At 43.2% G+C, this 27,544-nt stretch overlaps 1 protein-coding gene across 1 annotated transcript; it reads left to right on the top strand.

The window, feature by feature from the left end:
* Window positions 1-472: 472 nt before the first annotated feature.
* LOC106934486 (melanoma receptor tyrosine-protein kinase) lies at window positions 473-27,127 on the top strand. Its single transcript, XM_015014427.1, has 26 exons — window positions 473-717; window positions 12,238-12,389; window positions 12,896-13,100; window positions 13,875-14,009; window positions 14,089-14,157; window positions 14,245-14,363; window positions 15,500-15,641; window positions 15,825-15,938; window positions 16,036-16,162; window positions 16,978-17,051; window positions 17,136-17,229; window positions 17,299-17,610; window positions 17,688-17,778; window positions 18,015-18,172; window positions 18,270-18,302; window positions 18,772-18,916; window positions 19,034-19,156; window positions 19,247-19,345; window positions 20,830-21,015; window positions 21,325-21,480; window positions 21,569-21,644; window positions 22,527-22,673; window positions 22,757-22,854; window positions 23,043-23,180; window positions 24,682-24,772; window positions 24,952-27,127. The coding sequence occupies exons 1-26, from the start codon at window positions 630-632 to the stop codon at window positions 25,284-25,286; spliced, it is 3,507 nt and encodes a 1,168-aa protein (XP_014869913.1). The 5' UTR covers window positions 473-629; the 3' UTR covers window positions 25,287-27,127.
* Window positions 27,128-27,544: the final 417 nt, after the last annotated feature.

The raw sequence follows: 27,544 nt of genomic DNA on the forward strand, positions 1-27,544 counted from the left end.
ATAAAATATTTTATAACATATAAAAATAATTTTATATTTTTTCTCTGCAATTATTTGTTACTTTTGACTTCTGAATAAAAATATTTACTTATTTCAACAATTAATATGATTTTTACGTTTTATTTTTGCATGTTTTGGTTGTATTTGTTGGCTTTATTAATAAATTAATATTTCAGGTTTGTTCTTTGCAGAATGTTTATGAGTAAAAACATGATTAAGCAGAAAATCATGTTGAAGTTTCTGTTGAACTAAATGTTTCTCAGTCCAGCTGCTTGGTGGCGTTCAGATTTTTTCATGTTTCCTTTAAACTTTTTGCTTTTGTTCTGTTTGTCTTCCTGTTCTGAACTTTCTGGGAAACGTTTGACTCTGATCTGCTCAAACAAACTGATCTGCACGTCATTAAGACCAAATCAACCGGAAGAGGAGGAGGTGTGTGTTGGAGGAGGTGTGTGTTGGAGGAGGTGTGTGTTGGAGGTGTGTGTGTGTTGGGCTGAGCCCTGGATGTGTTCTGACCCGTCATTCAGCTTCAGCTTCCCTCCCGGATCGGATCGGATCGGTCGGCGCATGGAGCAGCAGTCCGACAGACTCATCTGACCTGCCGGACTCTAGTTTCGAACCGGACCGTCTCCATGGACTTCCTGCCCGGAGGAGCGGCGCTGCTGCCGCTGCTGCTGCTCAGCATCGGCCGCTGCTGCTGCACGGACCCGGACAGAAAGGGTGAGGCTGCGGCCGGTGGAGCTCCGGGTTCAAACTCCGGTCTGATCGTGAATTTATTTCTCTGACAGGTTCAGTTTCACTCAGTTCACATTTATTTCCACAAACCTGCGAAAGTTCAGGAACTTCTTGAGAAAAATCCTGTTTAATCTTCTTTATTCCTCCTTTTTCTGTTAATATTAAACATTTATTTCAATAAATTAAATGATTTGTAAAATAATTTCTCTAAAACTGAGAATGATTTTGGATCATGTTATGTTCAGGACCAACATGAGACTAAACCTTTATAATATCATAAAGTTGCTGTAATCCTGAGGAAATGTTCTGATCAGATTTTAAAAGTTTCTGTCAGAACCGACTCAGTTTGACTCGTTTCTGTTTGTTCTGATCCAGATGTGAAGAATCTGGACAAACTGCAGCTTCGCTCTTTATTTGGATTCTCAGATATTTTTCTTCTTCTGCTGAAATGAAAGTTTCTCCTGAGAAACTGGAAGATTCAGTTTGTTGTTTCTGGTTGATGAAGTTTATCTGCAGGTTGTTGTGGAAGTTTATCAGTTATTATTACTGACCCAGGTTTAAGTCCTGACCTGCAGACTGTGAAGCTTTTATTCTGAATACATGAACATTTTTATTTAATGATATAAATAAACAGATTATTTCTGAGTTTGTGTGACTCAGTCTGACATGAAACTTCCTGAAACCATTTCTGACTTTATTTCCTCTGCAGTTGGTCCATTTCTGCTCTGTTTTCCAGAAGAGATGAAAATCATCTTTTCTGCGGTTCTCCAGGTTCTGATGAACTAAACCAACAGAACCCGACCCGCAGCGGTTCTGACTGGGTCCAGTTTAAACAACCCAGTGGGTCTGATGGAGGATCAAGTATCAGAGAACAAAACAGATTTAAATGAAATCTGAGGATGTTTCAGTTTTTCTCCATTTGAGTCAAAATGTTGAAAGAAAAATCAGATCTGGACATTTTCTGGTTTCATCATAATATAAATATAAATACATCATGAAACATCAGGACAAAACGTCTCGGCTCCCTTCAGACTTCAGTAAAACGTTTAGTGATGATGATGATTTTAGTGATGAAGATTTTGAGTGAATCATTAAAACCAAGTGAATTTAATCTGTTTGTTGCTGTGAGTTCAGGAGGAATTTGATGGTTTTGACAGAAACATTTAGTTATTATTGATGAGTTTCTGCAGCTTTCATCTGTTTTTAAATTTAATATCTTTGATTTTAGATGATTTCTGGGTTTGAACTAAATTTAAACAGAAAATCAGGATAAAACATTTTTGGTCTGAAATCCTGAGTTGATTTTTTGAGGAGCGACTGATTCATCTTTTCTCTGACATTTAAATTTTATTACAATTTAATGAATAAAACCAAAGCAAAGTGTAGAGTAACTCAAACGTGTTTTTTGATATTTATTTTGTTTGCATATTTTGATTTTAAGGTCAATTCTTCCTGAACAGGAATAATTTTCAGTCTTTTTCTTCATCAGTTGATTTGATGTAAAGTAAAAAGTTTGTTTTCTGGTTGATCAGTTTTATTTTTATCTTTTTAGTTCAGGATGAATCTGTGGATGAATCTGGTCTCTCAGCTTCAGGGTTTGGATCAGAACCGGGTTTTCCTCCAGTGTTTCAATGTTCTGACCTTTTGGCCTCTCTGGGTCCAGATGGTCTGTTGGGTTGGTTCTGGACTCAGCGGGTTTCTGGTTAAACTCACAGTGTTTATAACATCCATGTTTCATTTCTGGAAAGCTGAAATGATCAGAGATCATTTTAATGCTTCAACATCAGAGTAAGAAAAATCGACTTCCTGTCTCGACATGAGAGGAAGATGGAGGGAATCATTACCGTCATCCTCACCTGATCGAGTCTGAAATCAGGGGGAAATGTGGCGAGGATCGTTGAGCTCAGCTGTTTGGGGAGCAGCTGACAGGACGGAGTCTTTGTCTGGCAGATGTTCAGTTAGCAGGACGGTTCTGGTTCTGAATGGACCGCTGTCTGCGTTTCCTCCAGGACGGCCAGGTCCGCCTGGAGGAAGATGGTTTTAAGTTAAACTGTCGGCTAAAATCTTCGCTGATCAACAAGCAGCAGAACGTCTGGAAAGTTCAGAACATTTTACAGAAACTTCTGGTCTTCCAGGAATGAAATGGAAGTTATTTTAACCTGTTGAGGTTTTACAGGACGCTGGACGTTTTCTGAAGGAGTTCAGACTAAATAAAGTTTTCACACCCTTAGATCATTCCATGTTTGGTTACAATCAAAAGGTTTTGCTTATTTACTAAGATCTTAGGAGACGGAGCAACACAGATGCCTTTAGATGCATGAAAGAAAATATAGTTGTAAATAGTTTTTCATTTGTAAACATTTGAGAATCGATTCTGTTTTAACCTCCAGATCCAGATGCAACTTTTGCCCATTTTTCTTTGTAAAGCTTCATAAACTCAATCAGATCAGATGGAGGATGTCTGTTAATGTCTGTTTTAAAGTTTTGAGACAGATTTTCTTCTGGATTTGTGCCTAAACTTTGACTAGGCCGTTCTAACACATGGGTCTGGTGTGTTCCGGTTTGGTCTGTGAAGGTTCTGGATCAGGTGCAGAAATGACCCAGAAGCTGCAGGAGTTTGGCTCTGAAGGGTCAGACTGACTCAGACTGAGATCCTCCTTCCAGAACAGCTTCTTAAAGGGACGGCGCAGATTTACATCAACTCAGAAACATTAAAATAATTAACAATAAACCCTCTGAAATATGACCAGACATCTGATTCATTTACAGAAACACTCGTCATGCTTAGTTTGCTGTCCAGAACGTAGTGTGACGCAATGCATGCTGGGAGTCTGAGGTAAACAGGGATTCACCTGAAATATAAAACCTGAAGTGGCTCAACGACCCGGAACGATTCTTTAATTAAAAACAGCAAAAAGAGAGAAAACTGTGACGTCATGGAGGCGGATCTGGTTTGATTATGTTAGTGAAAATGTTCAATGTTTCACTGAGAGGCATGAATAACCTTCACTCTCCTTCATCCTGAGACTCAGAACCGTTTCTGCTTCTTATCAGGATTTTAGTTTTTTGTTCCTGAACTTCAGTAAAACGTCTGATTGTTGAGACTGAAGATCCAAGGTTCAGACAGGCCTGTGTGTGTGTGTGTGTGTTGACTCTTTGGAAGGACCTTGGCTTTGTGTGTGTGTGTGTGTGTGTGTGTGTGTTTTTCATTGGGGCTGCTGTCAGCTGAAACAGACACACACTGAAAAGCTTAAATGGTAACCATAGCAACGCTGTTGGCATAATGAGCAGGACTTTTTAACTGAAAGTGAAAAAGAAAAACCATCAGCTGATCTGAGAGATCTGATTGGCTCGTGGCTCAGAAGGGGCGGGGCTTAGTGAACTTTAGTAATTGAATTTGTCTGTCAGCTGATCAGTCTGAGGAAAAGTTTATCAGCTAATATGGATCATTGGTCCTCTGGGCTGAAGTTTTATTTTTAAAACTTTGTGTTTAATTTAGTTTCTCTCTCCTGGATTCGAGTTTCTTTGTGACTTTCTTTCGTTCCACATTGACACATTTTGTCTTCATTTAGTTTTTTGTGTCTTTCTCCAGTTTGTTACCTTGTTGTGGTTTTTCTTTGATGTTTTCTGGATGTTCTGTTCCTCCACTCTGATCTTCATGTTTCTCTTTTGTGTCGTTTTGCAGCGTTTCTGAACAAAAACAGATTCAGATTAAAAACCATGAAGATGATCTTCAGCTAAGGAAGCTGAAGATCTGGTGGGATTATTTTGTTATGTGTGGCTCAGAGTGGAGGGTGAACCAGAACCAGAACCAGAACCAGAACCAGTCCCAGTGGGCTCAGGGTTCGGTGTTGGTTGGTTCCTGACGGTTTGTCGCCGTCTGATGAAGCTCGAGGGATTTTCCTGGCAGGAATGTGAGGAATGTCAGTAATGGAGCTGGGAAAAGGTCCGCAGGATTTAACAGGCCGCTCTGCTGCTCTGCAACATGCAGACGGTTGGTTTGGAACCGGACCCGGTTAGAACAACCTGCAGTCACTGTGGGATCAGACCAGGAGGTCAAAGGTGACTCAGAGCTGCTGGCTGGACGGCAGCGTCTGTTTTCACACCTGCAGCTGCAGAGTTCTGCTCTCAGAGCCGCTTCTGGTTCTGAACATGAACCAGACACTCAAAATATTAACAGAATAATAAACAGAGAAAAAACAGAAATAAAACTAGGACAGAAATAAACAAACTTTTTGTTTTTGTTTACTAAATAACTTTATTTTTTGTTATTTCCCGCCTTCATCTCTCATTTTTAATCTTTAGTTTTTCTGGATGAATATTTCTGCTGATTCAGGAAACTAAACGTGTTTCAGCGAAACACAGAGACATAAAAACTCTGATAATCATTTAAACTGTTAAAGCAGATGAATTATTAAAATGATGATTTGACAGATTTATTTGATCAGGATTTAAACTCTGGATGTTTGGAGTCCAGCAAACACCTGGACGGATCAGAAACCAGAAAATGTTTCAGGATTCAGAGTTTCTTCTTTATTCCTGAAACTCCATCAATCACTGCTGCAGCATCTTCACTCTGCTGCAGCACCATCACTCTGCTGCAGCATCTTAACTCTGCTGCAGCACCGTCACTCAGCTGCAGCATCTTCACTCAGCTGCAGCACCGTCACTGCTGCAGCACCGTCACTGCTGCAGCATCTTCACTCAGCTGCAGCACCGTCACTCTGCTGCAGCACCGTCACTCTGCTGCAGCACCGTCACTCGGCTGCAGCTTTCTTCGCTCGGCTGCAGCACCGTCACTCGGCTGCGGCACCGTCACTCTGCTGCAGCTTCCAGTTCTGTTTTCTGCTCTTTACTCACATTTCTGCCTTCAGACGTGGAATAAAGCTTCACCAGCAGGTCAATCACAGCCATGATGATGATGATGATGATGATGATGGCTCCGAGGAATTCACTGAAACCTCGGTGTTATCTTAAAGCTGCGGTCGTCATGGAAACCTGAGCCCTTCACAGTTTTCTTCCTCAGCCGTGACCGCGGAGCTTTTCAGGATCCATGTTGCCTCGACACGCAGCGGGTCAGAGGTCACGGCTGCTAATCCACCTGCTGCAGAACCCTGACCCGGTTCTGCTGCAGAACCCGGTGCTGCAGCAGTAAGCGGGAAGCCGCCACCGTGTTCGGGAAACGCAGCTTTACGGTTAACTGTCAGGATGAGACCGACGCTGGAATTTTCCTCTAAGAGCCGCAGAGAGACGGAGCTGCAGGCCGAGGACAAGCAGCGTCTCGCTCTGAGCTGCGCAGCGCTGCAGGCGAGGCACACACACACACACACACACACACACACACACACACACACACACACACTCCCCGCTAACACACACTGCACAGGGAAGATTTAGTGATTAGCTGCTGATGTTCCAGCAGGTTCTCTTCTGCCCGGTTCAGGTTCTGTTCAGGGAAATCGACCCATTTCCTGTTCAGTCTGCTGTGACCTTCAGAAGCAAAGGTCACAGAGCTGCAGCTTCCATCCTGCAGGATGAAGCGGCTCTGAGCGTTTTCACTCAGACTTTCTGGGTCGGATCAGCTGAGACTGAATCTGCTGACTTTGCAGATTCTCAGCTGGTTGATCAGAGCAGCATCTCCAACACCGAGGGACCCTGGGACCTGCTGCAGGTCAGAGGTCAAGGTCACCAACCTGCAGACTGAGGATGACGACATGCAGCCGTTATTTTATCCCAATAAGAGTCACTTTATGAATGTCACATTAAACATCCATCCATTTTCTAACACCTTGTCCCCAATGGGGTCGGAGGGTCACTGGTGCTTCTCCAGCTAACCAGGCGAGAGGCGGGGCCATAGAGAATAACATGGTGTATTATTATTATTATTATTATTATTATTAGCAGCTCTTTCTGTTCTCCCCTCATCATTTTTTATATTTTTCGTTCATTTTGTGGCTGGAAAACGTGTCGAGGATTCAGCTGAACTCACTGTCCTATTTAAAGTAAGAGGAATGTCTGTGAGCTCCATGAGGACGTAAAGACCACGAAGAAAATCATGATGATTATTTTAGTCAGTATTCAAACCACAATGAACTCGATTATTCAGTGACTTTAAAAACCTGCTGCTGATTTTTATGAGGTTCACAGGAAACATTTTATTCAGTTAAATTGATTTTTGTAGTTTTTGGGCAGCAGGTTGGGCTGATCTGGAACCAGCTCAGAGTCCAGTTTCTCTGGATTTGTTCGGATTTTCCTGGATTTCCTTTGGCTTCTTTTTCAGTTCATGAACATTTTTAGAAAAATGTTTTAAACACAATAAACTGATGAGTCTGTCGGTCATAAACTGCAGGAATGATCCGTTTTTATCGGATCTTCAGCAGATTGTCACAAAGCCAAATGTGTTCCTGTCGCTTTAACTGAATGAAAATAAAAAACCTGATTATTTTGTGTTTGATAAAAAGTATCTAGTTAAAAGTTGGCCTGCAGCAGCTGATCAGACCAGCTTCTGTTTTCCTGCAGATGTTTTCAGGACTGGATGTTGATTTTTATCAGTTTTTACAGCCTCAGCTGTTTTAATCTGGACCAGAAATGAGTAAAAACTTTCTGAAATTCTGCTGGTGGATTTTAAAGATGCTTATGGAATCGGTTCATCTGGAAGGTCAGAGCTGAGTTCAGTCGATCATATGAATCAATAAAAGCTTTTAACTGCAGTTTAAAACCAGAACGATTTGAAGTGGAACAACAAACGTTTCCATTGATTGGAGCTGCAGGCGTTCAGAGCGGAAAACTGTCGATTCCGTGTCAGCAAACTTTCATTAGAGACACTTTTAAGGTTTCCAGTCACAAATAATCTGCTGCCATCGAGCCGCTTTACGCTTCGCGCTCCATCAAACAGGACTGGATGGAAAAGCTGCGAAGTCGATGAGCGGGAAGGAAAACGGAGACAGAAGCACGGAGCTGCAGGTCCAGGCAGGCCGGCAGCTTCACTGATTCCATCTGAAAAACAAACAGGATCCACTGAGGAGGTTTCTGCTCATCACAGGTTCAACCTGACAGACGAGACGCACAGATTGTTTATTACAGACAGAGGTCTTCCTCTGCAGGGGGACTCGGACTGCTTGCTGCAAAGATCAATTAATCATTTTTATATTTTAGAAACATGTACCACAGAAAAGCAGAGACTTTTCAAATCCTACAAAGTTTAGGAAAAAAACGACTTTACAGGTAAAATCTGCTGGTTTCTTTCACATCTAAAGGTTTTTCTGGTTGTTTCTTCAACCTGAAGATTCAGTTTGGTTTCATGGATTAATAATCCTGCAGTGTGAAAGACCGTTTCTCATTAATGAAGAGTTTGTTTTTGTCTTTCTGCTCTCTGTTCTGACCTGCATCCTTAAAGTTTGAATAGTTTCAGGTTTGCAGTCAGAATGAGCGGTGAAGACAAACGTCTGCAGGTCCAGTCGTCTTGCTTTGGTTGAATTTGGTGAAAGTGATGGATTTATTGAATTAGTAGCTCTCACATTTGGTGGATCAGTTGTTGTTACTGATGCCTTGCAGCAGGAAGGTTGTGGGTTTGAATCCCAGCCTGGAGTTTGCATTTTCTCTCTGTGCATGTAAAGGTTTCCTCCTGGTACTCCTCAGATCCACACTCAGTAGTTTAACTGAGAGAATCCATCGTTGTTTGTTGTGTTGTCTGGAATCATAAGTTTAGAAACATACGAGGAATGAAAAGCGTCTGGTGATGAAGGTTAAAATCCTGAGGAATTTATCCTAAAATCAGGAAAGGAGCTGAGAAAAGCTACGATCTCCAGGAACAGCATCAGTTCCCAGAACCTGTTTGGACCTAAACTTGTTTCTGGGTCTAAAGTCAGACTTCGGGTCAACATGTTCAGGTCTTGTTGACTCAGTTTGGGTTCATGGGTTGAGCGGCTCAGTGTGTCAAACAGGGAGGCTCAGTTCAGGCTGAATACAGAAAGCATGTTGAGGAATCATCAGCTGGTCGACTCCTGATAATCCAATCGTCCTGACAAACACACGTCTGTCTGAGCCCAGAATTTCCTTCAGCAGAACCAAAACAGGAATGTTGCAATGAGAGAAACAATGTGCCATGCAGGTTCCAGACGTGTGTGTGTGTGTGAGTGAGTCTTATCTCGCCCTCCATCTCCTGTTTTTTGAGAAAAAGGCTGAACTGTCCTCCCTCTGAGCTCTGATTGGCCGGCGCTGTGATTGTGATCTGCTGCAGGTAGACAGTTTCAGGAACATTCATTTCCACTAAACTGACGGCAGCGAGTAAAACAAGCAGAGATTCACTTGTGATAACAGAACGGAGTTCGTTAAACCAACATGTGACGCGTTCTGATCCGTCTGCCTCAGTTCATGGAAAATTTGGACTTTTAGGGCTCAGAAAAGAGGAATGAGTTTAAAAAGTTTCATTTTGCAGCACAGACATAAAAACTGTTAATATGAAGTTCAGCTGATGAATAGAAAACCATCAAGATTTCTTATTTATGAAATGTTGAGCTGAGCTTTGGGATATTCCAGTGATATTTCCTGTTCTGACACATCAGCTTCATTGTTTTTATAACTGTGCATAATTACATTAAAATGGAGCAAACAGAGGGAGAAACTGAAGGCCAACTGTGTTGCATCACAGTGTCATATTGTCTAAGTAATTCTATAATGATCCTGCTGTTAAATCCTCTGCATGATGCATGATGGGTACTAAAGTATTTGTATGAGAAACTAGACAAAACACTTGTTTAGTGTTTTTGCACTAATGGAGCTGAACATGAATATGAACTCTTTGGTTTGTGACATGAATTTTGTCGTCATTTGTTTCTATCTTTAACTCTCAGCTTCACCTGCGTCGGGTTTCAGTGGAGCTGCTGAAGACGCAGACAGGCCCGACCTGTTCCTGAGCAAACAAACCGTCTGTTTTCATCACGTCACCTTCCACAGAGTTTTCTATTAAAACCAGAGAAACGGGGAACTTTCTGCTGCAGCTGCTCGGACTCTGAGTTATCTGGGACTTCATGGTATTTACAGCCACTCAGAACAATGAGGAAAAATCACACTGTGGGGAATAAAAGCAGCAAATATAGAAAACAGGAAGGAAAGAAGTTTTTGTTGTTTCCATGTGACTCAGTGTGTGTGGAACCATCCCGGACCTGGAAGCTGACGGGTCGCCTTGTTAAAATGTTCAGTTTGTCGTTTTACATCCACAGATGAAAACATGCAGGAATTTATGGTATTTTGTTCTGACTTTGTGGATTTACATGATCAGATTCATCGTCTTTCAGAATATTTTAGCTTGTTGCCACATTTGCTTTGGCACATTTTTAAAATGTTTTCTTTAATTCATTTTTATTTATTTATGTTTCAGTTATTTTTGGAAATATCCACAAAAGAATAACCATAATAATAATTAGTTGTGTTTTTGTGTTGGTTTAGTTTGCCGTGCAGGAAGCCGACCGGGTTCTGCTCATGTCCGTTTCACGGCTCATGTTTCTCTGAGCTCATCAATCTCGTCCCGTCATGTTTTGATTGTTTTGGTCGAGTTCTGGTCCGGTTCCGTTCTGGTTGTGATTCTGTAAAGAACCGTGTGAAATCAACACAAACTGGACCGAACGGCTGCATGCAGCCTGGATGAGACGATTCCTCTGGAATAACTGAACGAGTCGGCAGGAGGGAATTCTGATGAACAGGTTTGAGATCTGAGCGGTTTGGAGAGGAGACTCTGAGGAATGAGGAATGAATGCATTCCTCATGTTGGGGAGAGAAGGGAAACAAGGATGTTTGGGAATCTTCGATGTAGGGATGGGAATAAACGAGTGGGAGAGAAGAGAGACACCTGGGAGGAGTGGGAGGACGGAAGGAGGGATGGAGATGCAGACTGAGGACAGAGACACCGGAAGAAGGGAAGAAAACAGACTGGAAGGAAAAGAATGAAGGAGTGAAAATAGATGGAAAACCTGGAGAAAACAGAGGATCAGGATACATGAAGGAGGGATGGAGATGGAAAGAAAGGAATAAATAAGAAAAGTCATTACGTCTGAGTCCAGATGTGGAGCGTTCCCCATGAGGCTCCAACCAATGGGACGGCTTCTCAGCCAGTCGGCAGCCAATCAGGATCACTCCCAGCTCAGCTGTGTTGGTTCTGTGACATCACAGCAGGAAGTCAGCCAATCGGAGATCAGCCAGAGACTCAGAGTTCAGAGGAAAGACTTCATCAGTTCATCAGCAGAGGGAGTCCGAACAAACCGCCGTTCATCTCTGAGCTGTTGGTGTTGGACACACGTTGGTTCATCTGGTGGACGGTCCGTCCAGGGGGGCCCAAAGGTCAGCGGGGCCCCAGGAGAACTCCACCTGGGGTCCATCAGCTCCGATCAGCCTCCAGTCATCAATAACTCCTCCTTCAGCCTGAACAGACCATCATTCAGTTCATTTATTTGTCCTTTAGGTTTAGTTACAGCAGCTGTGGTGTGAACTTTCCCAGCAGAAATGGATCAACTTTTCTGATTTCCAGTTTTCTTTGAGGTCTGACTGCTTAGAAATGTCATTTTGAAACCAAATGGGGAAAAAAGTTTCTCACCTGCATCTGATTTTTACTTTCAGTTTATGTGTTTATGGATAGAATTGGTGGAAGTTTTTGTTTTAATGCTTTTAACAAGTTTCAAAAAAATTTACTGCTGATTCCAGTTCAGAGCTGATAAAAGTAAAACCCTTTGATTCTGATTTCTGGCCTTTTGATTGGTTCTGACTGTCAGCAGGATGCTGAGTCTGATGATGTTCCAACATGGCTTCCTTCCTGAAATGGTTCGATCTGATCTGTGTGGCTGAATGAGAGCAGCAGGAAAACCAGCCTGCTGTGAGTCATTCTGCTCAGAGACAGGAACTGATTCAGTTCACATTTCAGAAGCAGAACCTGCTCAGAGATCTTACCGACCCTTGACCTCTGACTCCTAAGCTGCCGGTTTGTTTCTAACAGAGACGTGAGCCTGCAGAGCTTCATTCCTCGCTGGCTTGTTCAGCCTTTGCTGCTGGGATGTGCCACTCCTCTGGCCTCCTCTCTTTATGCTCCTTTAAGTGTTTGAGTGGAAACTTCACCTAACAACTCAGAGGGTGTAACCGTAAAACATCGGCACGCGTCTGAAGAATGAGGAAGAGTGAGAATGAATTGGGTGATATATTTGAATTCTCTTAGTAAAGAGAAGTTTTATTTGTTTGATATCAATGTTGGGTTTTTAACCAAAAATAATTAATTTTAAAATCTGTAAGGGAGCGAATACTTTTAAGGCTCTGAATGATCAGCTGTCTGTAATTTTCTAAGAGCAGAAGTTTGATGCTGCAGTAAATTTCTCACCAAATTATTCTGACTCAGTTTTTAATCTTGCAGCAGATTAAAACTGAATTTCTCCTTAAACTCTGTGTTGCCATGGTCACCGGGGAAACAGCACAACTCAGTGGCAGGGAGAGGAACTGCAGTGAACTCTGTGTGTCTCCTTTCAGTGTGCCAGGGGATGAGCAACCAGCTGACCATGCTGGACAATCATGAGCATCACTACCACGTCATGAAGAAGATGTACTCCGGCTGCAACGTGGTTCTGGAGAACCTGGAGATCACCTACACCCAGGAGCACCAGGACCTGTCCTTCCTCCAGGTGAGTCCGGTCCGTGTCACGTCATCACGCTACGTCAGGCGCTGCTGGTTCTCCCTCCAGACGGACATGTTTCTGATCAAACTCCTGATAAAGTTTTTAAAGATGTTGCAACACCTGACATGTCAAACTGATCACGTCACTTTCAGCTCTTTGTTCTTTTAAGGTTTACATTTTTATCTTCTGAAAGGTTTTGACACGCAAACAAAACTCCTGATCCAGACATCGTCTCTGTTTTTGTTCTAACCAGATTTTCCTGTGATCTTTGTTCAGTAGTTCATCTGTTCTTCGAATGAATAATCATTCAGGCAAAAAAGGCTCCTAAACTCAAGAAACGATCTTTTGTGATAAAACCTCTTTTAAATTTGATCATTAATTTGGGATTTGAGCTGCCAGTTGTTTCTCATAAAATATTGAACTGACTAGTTAATGTAAACCCTGTCGTAACGCCTCGGCTGAAGGTTATTGGATAGTTTCAGGTCTTCAGCTCTTTCTCTCCGTCTCCTCAGTCCATCCAGGAAGTTGGGGGTTACGTCCTGATTGCCATGAACGAGGTGTCCACCATCCCACTGGTCAATCTGCGTCTGATCCGGGGACAGAACCTCCATGAGGGCAAGTACGCCCTGCTGGTCATGTCCAACTACTTCAGGAACCTGTCGTCGTCAGTGGTTTACCAGGTTGGCCTGAAGCAGCTGCAGCTCAGCAACCTGACAGGTGGGTGCAGCATCTGGATGATGTTATAAACACAAGCAAGTGTCACCAATCAGAAGGAGAAGGGTCAACATTACAGAAGCGTCCCAAACCAACAAAAACCGCAGAGAAAGTCTGTAGTTGAGGGAATATTAGCTGATGTGTCAGAAAAGTGTAGGACAAGGCATGCTTGTCCTACACTTTAGAGGAGCTTTAAAACCCACAGGATTGCGCAAATAAAGGTTTGTCAGTTGGAGTTCTTGGCAGCTGGTTGAGTGGGTGGAGCTGTAGGATCGTTTAAAAGCCTTCTTTCAACAGAACATTGAGATCTGACAGCAGGAAACAGACCGCTCCTTGACAATTTGTGCCTGATGACGTATGACGTTCAGCTTAATTGGTTTGGTTGAGTCACGCCTCTGCTGTGAACACATGGCTTCATAATGCTGGACTGGTTTAGTGGCTGGTTAATCAATTTATGCTTTTTACCACAAAACGGTTTACAGAAGCAGAAACGTTTAGTGAAAAAGGAAAAGCTCCAGTCAGAAATGTCACATCTATGAATAACCTCCAGATTATTCAGGTTCTTCTTGTCAGGATTAAAACGTTCAAGGATGGAAACATCTACTCAGCATCTAATCTAATGTCTGCTGTCATGTTTCTGATTTCATGTTCAGTCTCTTGTTGATCCTCAATGTATTTTTAAAGTTGCTGAAATGCATCATGAACAATTTGTCAGTTGTTGAATGAAACCTGTATTTTTACAGACATTCATTGTTACACTTTGTTTGCCTCCAACAGAGATTGTGTCAGGAGGAGTGAAGGTCAGCCACAACCCTCTGCTGTGCAACATGGAAACCATCAACTGGTGGGATATCGTGGATAAAACCAGCAATCTCTCCATGTACCTCACACCACACACGTTTGAACGCCAATGTATGGAAAACATTTCTAAAATATTCATTAATGTTCTCATCCTGGCTGAACATTGTTAGTAACATGGATGTGTTTGCAGGTCAGAAGTGTGACCCCAGCTGTGTTAACGGGTCGTGTTGGGCACCCGGACCGGGTCACTGCCAGAAATGTAAAGTCTTCCACTGTTTCTTTTACATTCCACCATCCTGGCTCTTTGTGTTGAGTTAGTTTATGAATCTGCCTCTGCCTCCATTAGTCACCAAGCTGCTGTGTGCTGAGCAGTGCAGCAGGAGGTGCCGCGGCCCCAAACCCATCGACTGCTGCAACGAACACTGTGCTGCGGGCTGCACCGGACCCAGAGCCACAGACTGTCTGGTCCGTATCAGATGATCATAATCACATTTAATGTAAAAGTACTATTGACTTCAATGACTATTTTCATGAATGTTGCTACTGATCACCACATAAACTAATATTCTTAATTTCCATAATTACTTTTATGGAAAAGCTTGGGAATTCAGCCAACCAGTCTACAGGTGCTTTGTGGACTTGGAGGTGTTCAGCTGTGAGGTCGCTGCAGGAGGGTGAGGTCACAGGTCCTTTGATTCAGGCTGTTAGGTTTAGACTGGTGCAAGAGCTGGCAGAGGTTAAAAAGACTTGTTTCCAGTGAGAGTTGCCCCTTGTAACTGTCCTGTTCACAACTTCTATGGACCAGTTTTTTAGGCACAACCAGGATCTTAAGGATCCATTGTGATGGTCTGACATTCAGATCTCTGCTTTTTGTAAACGAGGTGGTTCTTCTGCCTTCATCAAACCGTAATCTCCAGGTTTCACTGGAGGGATTTGCAACCGAGTGTTGACCATGGTCTTGAGCCAGAAAAGGGTAGAGTGTCTTTTCCAGATCAGGGACAATGTCCTGTCCCAAGTGGAGGAGCTGAAGTATCTCGAGGTCTTGTTCACAAACGAGGGAAAATGGAGCAAGAGACTGATGGGTGGATTGGTGCTGCGTCTGCAGTGAAGCCAGTGCTGTACCGGTCTGTTGTGGTGAAAAGAGAGCTGAGTCAAAAGACGAAAGTCTTGATTTACTAGTTGATCCACGTTCCTACTCCATCTCTGGCCACAAACAGGAGCTGACTCCAGTGACAGGCAGAGGGAGGTCTGGGCTTCACCCCAGGTTAAGGAGAAGATTATTCCATGTTATATTCAATATGTTAGCTAAAAAAGTGTAAACCATGTATTTTGGTCTACAAGTTACAAGCCATAAATATAAAGAACATTGATGATCATCATGTAGGTAGTGAGTGGGTTTCACCATCTGGGCTTTGGACTGAACTTTTCTTTATCTCCGGTGGAAATTCATTGAGATTTTTATAAATTTCTTTCTGCTCAGACATAACCTTCTCAACAGTTCCAAAGAGTTTTGCTTCCTGTGGCTCACAAAGATCCGCTCTACTGTTTAGTTAACAGACGTACGGCTCATGTCCAGTCTTTGTTTCATTTGGTTTCTATAGGCCTGTAGGGACTTCAACGATGATGGGACCTGTAAGGACACCTGTCCTCCGCCGAAAATCTATGACCGTGCCAGCCACCAGGTGGTGGACAACCCCAACACCAAGTACACTTTCGGAGCCGCTTGTGTCAAGGAATGCCCTAGTAAGTATAAAAAGTGTTACATGTAGAAATAGCTCACTTCAGATGAAGAACTGATTATGTGACGATGTTTTGAGGTTCCTGGAAATGCAGCTTTAGATCTGTCCTGCAGCTGGTAAACAACTGTCAGTAAGTTGCCCGTTGTTTCGTCTCTGATGTTGTCTTAACGTTTGTCTTTATTCACAGGTAACTACGTAGTGACAGAGGGCGCATGTGTTCGCTCTTGCGGTGCAGGAATGCATGAGGTAGATGAGAATGGCAAACGGAGCTGCAAGCCATGCGACGGAGTCTGTCCCAAAGGTAAGACCAAGGCACACACACGCACGCACATACATACACACACACACATATACACACACAGAGCAGATTCCCAGAGTTGTTCTTGTTCTTCCTGCAGTGTGCGATGGAATTGGAATCGGGTCTCTAACCAACACTATTGCTGTCAACTCAACCAACATTGGGTCCTTCAGGAACTGCACCAAGATCAACGGCGACATCATCCTCAACAAGAACTCCTTTGAAGGGTGAGAACGTCGTCATCTTTTCTTCTTACATTTCTGTCCTTCCATCATCCATCATGCTGGCCCTCTGTGGGGTCATGAAGGGGCCTGGTGCCGATCTGCAAGGGTCAACCTGGACAAGTCACCAACGGCAACACAGACTCTTAACCTGTTGGTCTCAGGTTGTCATTCACAATGACAGGGATGTCAAACTCCAGTCCTCAAGGGCCGCTGTCCTGCAGTGTTTAGATGTACCACAGGTAAAAAACAGTGGAATGAAATGGCTTAATTACCTCCTCCCTGTGTAGATCGGTTCTCCTGAGCCTTGCTAATGACCTAATTATTCTTTTCAGGTGTGGTGCAGCAGAGGCACATCTAAAAGTTGCAGGACAGCGGCCCTTGAGGACTGGAGTTTGACACCCCTGTCACGAGAGGACCCAAATTTGGGTCCTCTAGTGACAGACAGGTTAAATTTGCTCCTTGAAAATTAAAGCTCCTTCCTACTGATTAATGCAGGCATATGGATTTAGTAAGTTATTATTCTGAATACAGGTGAGCCACTGATCAGTGTTTGGATTCAGAAAATTAGACTCCATAAAGAGTCCAAAAGCTCTCAGGTCCAGTTCAACAAGATGATCCAAGTTTTTTTCATGCTTCACAAACGAATGTTTGATTGATGCCAACATGCGAAACAATGTAAGATCCATAAATCCAGAGTTTAATTGTCCAAACTGAAAGCTGTGCCTGGTTTTATGTATTGACTGTTATTGTCTCTGAAACTGATTCTGGTTGAATGTTCTGCTTTGATGTCGGTGATTATGTAACGGCTGTTCTTCCAGGGATCCGCATTACAACATCGGGCCGATGGATCCTGAGCATCTGTGGAACCTGACGACAGTGAAGGAAATCACTGGTAGGTTTTCTTGTTAGCTTTGCCATTAGATCAGAAACATGTCTGCAGAAACCAGCCTTGGAGTTCAGCTTGTTGGTGTCGCAGGTTACCTAGTGATCATGTGGTGGCCTGAAAACATGACGTCTCTGTCAGTGTTCGAGAACCTGGAAATTATCAGAGGAAGAACTACATTTTCCAGGTGAGTTTCTGGGTTTCTTTCTGCATGTAGTTTTCCCAGCTGTGGACCAACTGAATGTTTTCCTCCCAGGGGGTTCAGCTTTGTGGTGGTTCAGGTGAATCACTTGCAGTGGCTCGGTCTGCGCTCCCTGAAGGAGGTGAGCGCTGGGAATGTGATCCTGAAGAACATGCCAGAGCTGCGCTACACCAACACCGTCAACTGGAGGCGCTTGTTCCGATCTAAGGACCAGGTCATACAGAATGAAGCCAGCAGTGAGAATCAAACCTGCAACCACGAGTGCTCAAAGGACGGCTGCTGGGGCCCGGGGCCTACAATGTGTGTCTCCTGTCTCCATGTGGACAGAGGGGGGCGCTGTGTGGCATTCTGCAACCTGCTGCAGGGGTGAGAGGCCTGCAGTCTGCACATCAGCTATAGTTCTGATTTAATTTTACTTGATTGATTTCATTTTCTTGGTGCAGTGAACCCAGAGAGGCCCAGGTGGACGGCAGGTGTGTTCAGTGTCACCAGGAGTGTTTGCTGCAGACTGACAGCCTGACCTGCTACGGTCCAGTGAGTTCACATCAACTCAACCAATGTCTGAAAGATTATAGCTTTTACATTTTAATTCGGAATCCATTTTACTCACAGGAGAAACACTGCAGACCCAAAAAGTATCCCACATCTTCTTCTGAGATGAAACTCTCTGATTCCATAAACTGACCTTTTGCCATAATTTGTTGCAATTTGAATTAAATACTTTGCATGAATTTCTGTTATCTCTGAGTATTAAACCCTTTTTTGTGCAGGGGCCAGCCAACTGCTCCAAGTGTGCGCACTTTCAAGATGGCCCCCAATGCATCCCTCGCTGCCCGCACGGCATGATGGGAGACGGAGACACTCTGATCTGGAAATATGCGGATAGGATGGGCCAATGCCAGCCGTGCCATCAGAACTGCACCCAAGGGTAAAACCTCTTCCTGAGACTTCATCGTGAAAGGTCTGAGAAGTTCAAACCAGCAGAGAAAAGAACTGAAGGTTTATTTTACTGTCTGTGTCTGCAGGTGTTCTGGTCCTGGACTGTCTGGATGTAAAGGGTAAAACTACAAATAAAAATCACAAACATACAGCAAAACATGAACACATTATAAACAAAAACATCAACAATGCTGAGTTTATTTGCCAGTCGACTGGTTGGTGAACTGTTCTGTGACTGAACCACCTGAACTAACAGGATCTGTTGTGAACTTACCAACTTCTTTGCAGAGAAAATAGAAAAAAATAAATAATTTACACATCAACACCAAATTCAGTAGCAATGCTCTGCCCAAACATAGCATCAATCTGTTGGGTTAGCTTAGCCGTCTTCACACCAGTCGACCTTCCTGTGAGTCATTGGGCGGGATAGAAATAATGACATCATATTGATCAGGAATTAATCTGATTATGTCAATGTAAATGCCCCTGGAAGTTCACATGATGATTTCTTTCAGTTTGGATCAGAAGGTGTATAAACCGGACCGTTTTTTGACTCATCTGTTTTTTGGTCTCTTTGTTTCCCACCAGCGGTAGCGGACACTCCTCTCTGGCAGTGGGTGTGGTCAGTGGACTCCTGATCACTGTAATTGTGTCGCTGCTCATCCTGGTTCTGCTGCGGCGCCGGCGAGTCAAACGGAAGAGGACAATACGGCGCCTGCTCCAAGAGAAGGAGGTGAGCATCACTCTTGAAGCACAACTCTGGCTTTGGAAGTAATTTGAGAATGTCAAACAGAGACAAACTCTCTGAGTCCGAAGCTGGTTGTGCTTGATGTTGTTGGACACGTTGCAGCTGGTGGAGCCGTTAACTCCGAGCGGTCAGGCTCCCAACCAGGCCTTCCTGAGAATCCTGAAGGAGACGGAGTTCAAGAAGGACCGAGTTCTGGGCTCCGGGGCCTTTGGGACGGTCTATAAGGTGCCAACACTAACTGAAAACAGAAGACCTCGTTAGAAACTCTTTCCTCCTGAGATGATGAAATAACTCACTTCATGCCTCTCTGTTCAGGGTTTGTGGAACCCTGACGGAGAAAACATCCGGATCCCAGTCGCCATCAAAGTTCTGAGAGAGGCTACGTCACCTAAAGTCAACCAGGAAGTTCTGGACGTAAGGCTTTGCTTCTCCTCTGGTTCGGTGGTGGGACTCCCACCTTCATCTTGTCTTGTGTTTTACATCTTTAACTGTGTTGGCTCTTCTGAACAGAAAGAATAAGGCTCAGTACGGTGTTGGGTTTGTTCCCTTTGGACAGCACCAGTATTTATTAGGATTACTGTCTCCGTTTCTGCCCAGATTTTCTCATGGTTAATCACAAACCAATCCTGAGCTTACCGCTGATCCCACAGGCCGAAGTGATTCATTAGCAGAGAAACGTTAATGGATTTACATTCTTTCTGGGATTCAACAGTTTCCTGTTGGTATCCTGATGGACTCTCCTGCCTCCGTCCTTCAGTTCTTCATTTCAAACCTTCAGAGATCCTGTTGCACATCACTGTAGGACTCATCCATGCAGCACATCTCCAAGAGCTGCTGTTTCCTACCATATGTGACAATACGCTGCATATGTATCATTCACAGTTAAAGGTGATTGATGGGAATGGACGTTAAGCCACAATACGTTACACTGGACAATAATACAAAGAAAATACAGAAAATTCTGTCACAAAACAGAAGGTGAGCGTAGCAGTGACCATTTGGATAAACTGAGATTTGTATTGAAATGTTTTCAGAATTAATATTAAGTTCAAAAGTAAACGGTCAGAAAATGTTAGCAAGTGAAAACATTTACGTGTAAAGGAAACTCATGTAGGACAATTTTCACTTGATAAATTAAAAAATCAAAGGATGAAAAAAGGGCAAAAAGATAAAATGTATATTTGAATTTCTGCCATCTCCGTTTTAATTGTTGCATAAATCAGAATTAATACGGCATATGAACAAATTAACATTATTCTGTGGTTTCATAAAGTGAATTTCTGATTTAAAATCACTTCATCAGTTTTTTAAATAATGCAGTATTTATTAGTTTTTGGAACAAACATTCCACATCACATAGCTATAACTGTGTAGACGTATAAATGAGTTTTTAATTAACTAAATATGTCTAACCAGCTAAATATCTGCAGTTCTTCTGTTTATCGACTATTAATGTAACTAAAACAGTTCATACTTTCGTATTTCTCTGCATAGTTATATACACAGATAGTTAATTATTAATTAAGTGAATTTGACTCTTACAGCATCAAACCGTGTTTTATTTTATAAAGTAATTATTTATTTATGTTGCCCTGCGACAGACTGGCGACCTGTCCAGGTGACCCCGCCTCTCGCCCGGAACGTTAGCTGGAGAGGCAGCAGCTCCCGACCCCATTAGGGACCAGGGTGTTAGAAAATGGATGGATGGATGGAAGTAATTCTTTATTAAAGATGACCAGATGATATTTCTGACCTGCTCTGCCGTGTCGTTGTGTTTATGGACCGTTGGTGTTTCTGACGCTGCAGGTTTTAATTCTTTATTAAAGATGACCTGCAGGTCATGAATGTGTGATATTCATGGACCGTTGGTGTTTGTGACTCTGCGGGTTTCCCTGCAGGAGGCGTACGTGATGGCGAGCGTGGACCATCCTCACGTCTGCCGCCTGCTGGGCATCTGCCTGACGTCGGCCGTGCAGCTGGTGACGCAGCTGATGCCGTACGGCTGCCTGCTGGACTACGTCCGGCAGCACCAGGAGCGGATCTGCGGCCAGTGGCTGCTGAACTGGTGTGTTCAGATCGCCAAGGTGAGCCAGGAACCTCGGCGCTCGGTAATCCTGCTGAGGCTCGTTAACCTGAACGCATCAGGATGAAGGAGTGTTAATCTCTTCAGTCCCATCTGAAATGTTTAGATGCTGGGAAAATGTAAATGAGATTAGAGTGAATTTGGGTTGTTCTGGATCACACGGTCTGGGGAACTTTTCCCAACATTGACTTAAAGTTAAAACCAACATTTCATGGTAACCTGGACAAAATAATGGAATTCAAATATTTATTTATGTTTTTACTGATGAGTTCTGGTTTGTTAAATGACACGCTGCGCCCTGCTGGTTCAGGGGATGAACTACCTGGAAGAGCGCCACCTGGTGCACCGCGACCTGGCAGCCAGGAACGTCCTGCTGAAAAACCCAAACCACGTCAAGATCACAGACTTCGGTCTGTCCAAGCTGCTGACGGCTGACGAGAAGGAATACCACGCCGACGGAGGAAAGGTGCCCTTGGCAACGCCTGTTGGCTTCTGTTTGATGTTCGGACTGAAAACATGTCAGAGATGAATCACCGCTGTATCTCTGTGGACAGGTTCCCATTAAGTGGATGGCTTTGGAGTCGATCCTCCAGTGGACCTACACCCATCAGAGTGACGTGTGGAGCTACGGTGAGGAATCGTCCCCACAGCGCCCCCTACCTGCCTTCACCCTCTGCCTCTTTAACCATCTGAAACTGGATCAATACTGAATAAGATATTTTTTGATTGCACGTTATCATCTCTTGTTCAAAATGTTAAATGCTTGAGACTCAAAGCGGAGTGAGATTTTTGTACACTGAACCGATACTGAACATCAGTGTTGGCATGTAATCCTGATTATATTGATTAATTCCTGATTGTATTTAGTCTGATCGTGGAAATCTTACCAGTTTTCCTGTTTGCATGAGTGATTTGCGTTACTAAAAGTTAAAACTTAGGGCTCTTAGTTTAGCTGAAATCCCATCTTGCGTTGAAAGGATGTGGTTTATGGAGCTCAGGACGTTTCTCCAGTAGCAGTCAGTCAAGCCACAAATCTGAAGAAGGCTCTGACTGGAGACTGTTGCAGCCCAACAGTTCAACATCCAGGCACCAGAAACATTAGTAACACAGCAACACATCCTGATGACTCCATCAATTAGCATGCTCTGCTAATCCGCCTCGTTTGCTTTTGCTGCTCCTCTTTAAACCCCCGGTTGGCCGTGAGGTCAGAAAGATGTTGGAGTAGGGGATATGATCGATGGAACTTGAACTTCTTCCTTCTCTCTCTGTTCTGCATCTATGAAGCTTCCTTTCTACCTCCTCTGGGATTTGGGGTCAAAGTTCAGGTGATATTTTATCTACCAGAGATCCACAAATCGGGTAGAAGAATCCGTTGACAGGACAGCTACGAGTCATTCTAGCTATAAATGGCTTTCCTGCAGAAAATAAGGAAATTGTTCTTTTTCTGTTTATGTGGTGTTATTGCTAGGCTAGGCTAGGCTAACGTAGCTAAAGCCACTTCTGTCTCTGCAGGTGTGACGGTTTGGGAGTTGATGACGTTCGGATCCAAACCGTACGACGGCATCCCGGCCAAGGAGATCGCCTCGGTGCTGGAGAACGGAGAGCGGCTGCCGCAGCCTCCCATCTGCACCATCGAAGTCTACATGATCATCCTGAAGTGTAAGAGCTGACCCTGCAGGTGGCGCTGCAGGCTGGCTGGGGCTGCTTCCTCATGGTAGTGTGTTGTCCCCGTCTGCCTGCAGGCTGGATGATCGACCCGTCCAGCAGACCCAGGTTCAGAGAGCTGGTGGGCGAGTTCTCCCAGATGGCCCGGGACCCGTCCAGGTACCTGGTCATACAGGTACGCCACCAACCCCACCTGCTCCACCAACCCCACCCGCTCCACCTGATCCTACTATAAAACACTAACAGAACAACTTTACTTTTAAAATATAAATGATTTTCATTCAGTAACTGAACATTAAGAAGTGAATCTAATCAAATTTGGGATAATAAACTATATTTGATGGTCTCTGACTTGTTTCCCAGGGCAACCTGCCAAGTCCGTCCGACCGGAGGCTTTTCTCCCGCCTGCTGAGCTCTGATGACGACGCCGTCGACGCCGATGAATACCTGCTGCCGTACAAACGGATAAACCGCCAGGGCAGCGAGCCCTGCATCCCGGCGGTAAAAACTCTGATGCTAACCCAACAGCAGCCTGAAAAAGTCCTGGGGTTTTCAGTCTGAGGTTCCTCACCGGCTGGGTTTCAGAATCCTACATGGCCGCTGCTCATACAGACAGCTGACAAGATTTTCATCTGAATGTGTCTCAATAAACTGATCCTTATAAAACCATAAGATCAGTTAATAAAACTGTTAACACAAAATTAAATTACATAGATCAGGATTTCTGAGTAGTCTGGAAAAATCAGGACTTTAACTTCAGTAACATTCCAGGTCAAAAGTATGGAGGATGTTGAATTTGAAACCTCTTTTCCATTTGGTCATGTTTTATGTTCTTCCTTCTTTCCTGTTACTTCCTAGTATACTTCCTTGTGTCCTTCCATCCTTCATTGTCTACTTGTCTCATTGAGTAAGAGAAACGAGGAACTTTTATTTATTTATTCCTTCTTCTTTCCTTCCTTTGTTCTTTCCTTTGTCATTCTTTCATTTGCACTTTTGTTTTTTTCCTTCCTTCCTTCCTTCGTTCCTTCCTTCCTTCCTTCCTTCCTTCCTTCCTTCCTGTCTCTGGTTTTTGCAGCTTAGATATTTAAAACATTAATTTTGTTCACATATTTGCCATAAATGTATCAACATTTTGTGTTTTATATCTTAACTGATTTTGAAATTTACAAAACAGAGCCGGTTCTGTTGGTGTTTTAGCCGTAGTAAAGAACAGACGCCTGATGAACTGCTCTCACCTGTCATCGCTGATCATCCGTGCTGCAGTGAATCCGTCTCTCCTTAAAGACATTTCCTATTTCTTCCTCACATCGTGTCTTTAAGAAACCTTCAAAATAAAATCAGATTTGGTATCTTACTTCTGACAAAGTGAAAGAATTATATATAACTAATATACTTTGCCACCTGTGTAATATTTACTTTTGAATGTTATAACACATGATATTAGAATATTTATAATTATATGTAATACTGTTTTATTCTAAGGTAGCGCTCTTGTGTAGGATAATCTAAATCAATGTTGGGGAATAATTAAAACTTTTTTCAAATTTACAGAATCTCAGATATGCTTCATAGCGGGGCTGAACCTCAGTAATACACTGTAGCTAATACTAGCTGGCATTTCGCTGGTGGACATAAATACAGTAAAGTAATATTCTACTTACAAAATAGAAACAATATTATGTTCATCTTACTTGGGAAACGTTTTCCCCCTGAGCTCTCACGTAAATAGTCCGTCAATCTGAACAAAAATATCCGGCAGTGCTGAGGCTTCTTCTTCTGCTGTTTTGGTTTAGCCAAGTAGGAGGGACGACCACTCCAAGATGGCCGCCATATTTCCTGCAGCAGAGCAGCCAATGCGGGGTCTACTCTTTATTATGTCTGATTTCAGCACACATGACCTATTACCGCCGACCACAAGGGGGCAGAACAATACGTAAAGTGAAATAATGGAAATGTTTTATGCAACATGGACACTAATCCGTCTGACATGTGTGTTTTTTAGAATGGCCATCCGGTGAGAGAGAACAGCATCGCTCTCCGGTACATCTCCGACCCGACCCAGAACGCGCTGGACAAAGACCTGGATGGTCATGGTAGGTTCTGATCAGCGATCACTTCCTGCAAGAAATCAGGAAGTGATCGCAATAATGGAGTCAAACAGACAGGATATGAGTCAGCTGCATTTTGGATATTTTGCTAATTGAAACGAAGACTTTCACCAAAGCAGCTCAGTCCAGGATCTAAATAAATCTTCCTGATGTTTGTGTTCCAGAGTACGTTAACCAGCCTGGGAGTGAAACCAGCAGCAGGCTGTCCGATATCTACAATCCCAACTACGAGGACCTGACGGAGGGCTGGGGCCCCGTGTCGCTGTCCTCCCAGGAGGCGGAGACCAACTTCTCCAGACCGGAGTACCTGAACACCAACCAAAACTCGCTCCCCCTGGTGTCCAGTGGCAGCATGGACGACCCCGACTACCAGGCCGACTACCAGGCTGCCTTCCCGCCGCAGACTGGAGCGCTCACTGGGAACAGCATGTTCCTCCCTGCAGCAGAGAACCTGGAGTACCTGGGACTGGGAGGCGCACTGTACACTCCTGTCCGCTAGGGGGCAGCAGCGCTCAGATAGACTGGAGATGTGGCTTTGCTCAGATAAACTGTGGTCCGTTTTAAATTGGACCGATAACTGGATTTAACTCGGACGGTTTGTTGTCGGTTCTCCAGAGGAACCGAAACACAACAAGAACTTCCTGTTCCTTCAGGCAAAGGTCCAATCTGTTGCTCTCAGCTGATTGGAAGAACCCATCTGGAAAATGGAGCCAAACATTACTCAGATAAACTGTAAAAACATAAGCTAATTCAGGTTCTATTAAAAAAGACTTGCTCAACTCTCCTGCTCTTACATGTGGGTTTGGATGCTGCAGGACGTTCCTGGCGCTTCTGTTTCCAACATTTACAGTCGTGAACTGAAAATATTTCAGTTTTGTGAAAATATGCTTTTATTGTCAGTCAACATGATGTTTGTAACCTTAAATCTTTCAGAAAAAGAAAAAAAACGGGTTGAAACTGGATTCTCAGGTCACACTGCTCTACTCCACATATTTATAACTGCCATATTGTAAAAAAAACTGCATTTACACAGTCTGTTGGTTTCTTATCAAAACAATTTTATACAAGTCCTGCAAAAGCAGGTGGGAATAAAATTAAGCTTACTAAAATTTAAATGTTGTAGAAGACAACGTTGGGTGAACAAAATAACACAAACGGTTCTGTTTTGTAGGTCGTAGAAGGTCGGAGGAGGACATGTCCAACATGTTCCTTAATCCTCTTTGGACATCACGTTACCACAGATACACCTCAGGTGGAGTGTTTTTAAAAATCTCACCAAAATCTAAGTTTGCATGTGAACAGGAGGTGCAGACGAAGTGGGAAAATATAAATTTTATTAAACATCAGAGTTGGTGGAAATATTTTAAGAGTTTACTAATTTTTTAAAGATTATTCAGTAGTCTGGAATAATCTAAACTTGTTTTAAATATAGGAAGGAGATGGAAAATGTGAACAAATCTAACGACTTGTGTTGTCAAGATGGAGAGGGACAGTAGGGGGCAGTGTTCACCGTGTTGTGTTCATGCTGCGTTTTGGAAGTTCTAACTCGGGTTTTTGAGAGACATTGCATTCAGCTCAGCGCTTTTCTGAGCTGAAAATTCACTTGTTCTTCTCCGTCTCTAGGCTAGCTTCTGTTAGCAAAACAGGCTAATTATTTCCCGCTGACAGGTTTACAATGAGTTACACAATGTGTTTGACGGATCTGATTTGAAATTCGTTACTGTGACTTTTACTGTGGCTTAGTGAGGTGACAGCCATATTGGATTTTGACATTCTAAGTCAAAATTCCGACTTAAAAGAAGAATTGTTCAAGTTAGTTCATTTAGAAATTAATAAGGCAAATGGAAAGCAGGCAGAACCGCTCCCCCTGCTGGTACTGCCAGGGTTCTACAAAAAACACCACTTCCACAAAGAATAGGTCAGTTTCTTGTAAATGATGTTTTTCTTGTACTATTATTGTGAATAAATGTACTATGTTGTGTCTGTAATGTAACTTTAAATGCGTTCAAAATGAGAACGCGTGTGTAACTCAGTGAATTTTAAGTTCAGCTCTGGACGGGAACCAGAGCAGAACCTGTCGGCCGGTCCTCACTGAGGAACACGGCTCAGCTAAACTTCACGGAACCATTTCAGTCCAAACTGTAGCACAAAGAGAACCTCCTCTTGTTGTCTGACTTGAAATACTCACTCTTGATTGTTTGTGTTGTTGGATTTTTGAGGTCCAAGAAAGTTTGCTTTACTTGACACAAATGAGCCAAACCCTGACGTCCTGCTGCTGAATATTACTGCTAGTCTCTGTTTGTCTTTAATGTTTACTGATAAAAAACAAAGTTAAGTTTCTGACTGTTGCTGTGGGTTTTTATTCTCATATATATATAAAATACTTAAGGTTTACATAACATCTGTGTAGACTGTCCGGTTAACTACATCAGGCATTATGGTGAACACATAAATGATTCAACTTACCTTTGAAGTTTTTTCTGAAGTTTGACACATCCAGCTTAAATCCTTTGTCGTTGTTGGAGCTTTTCAGGACGTATGAATAATTCTATAAGCATCCTTAATAGTTCTGCAGCGACCAAGGAGCCACTGCTAACATATTGTTGCCTGCGCACCGGAAGTGTCTATGTGGCTAAAAAATGCGAAAGTGCTTAAACGGAATCCATAAAATAAGAATTACTTAAAATACTAATTTTAAGCACAATTACTATTTTACTTAAATATTAAAATAGTGTTTTAGTATTTTTAATGTCGTAA

Source organism: Poecilia latipinna, unplaced genomic scaffold (assembly GCF_001443285.1).
Source record: "Poecilia latipinna isolate Pla-1442-1.1 unplaced genomic scaffold, P_latipinna-1.0 Scaffold1816, whole genome shotgun sequence".
Classification (NCBI taxonomy): Eukaryota; Metazoa; Chordata; class Actinopteri; order Cyprinodontiformes; family Poeciliidae; genus Poecilia; species Poecilia latipinna.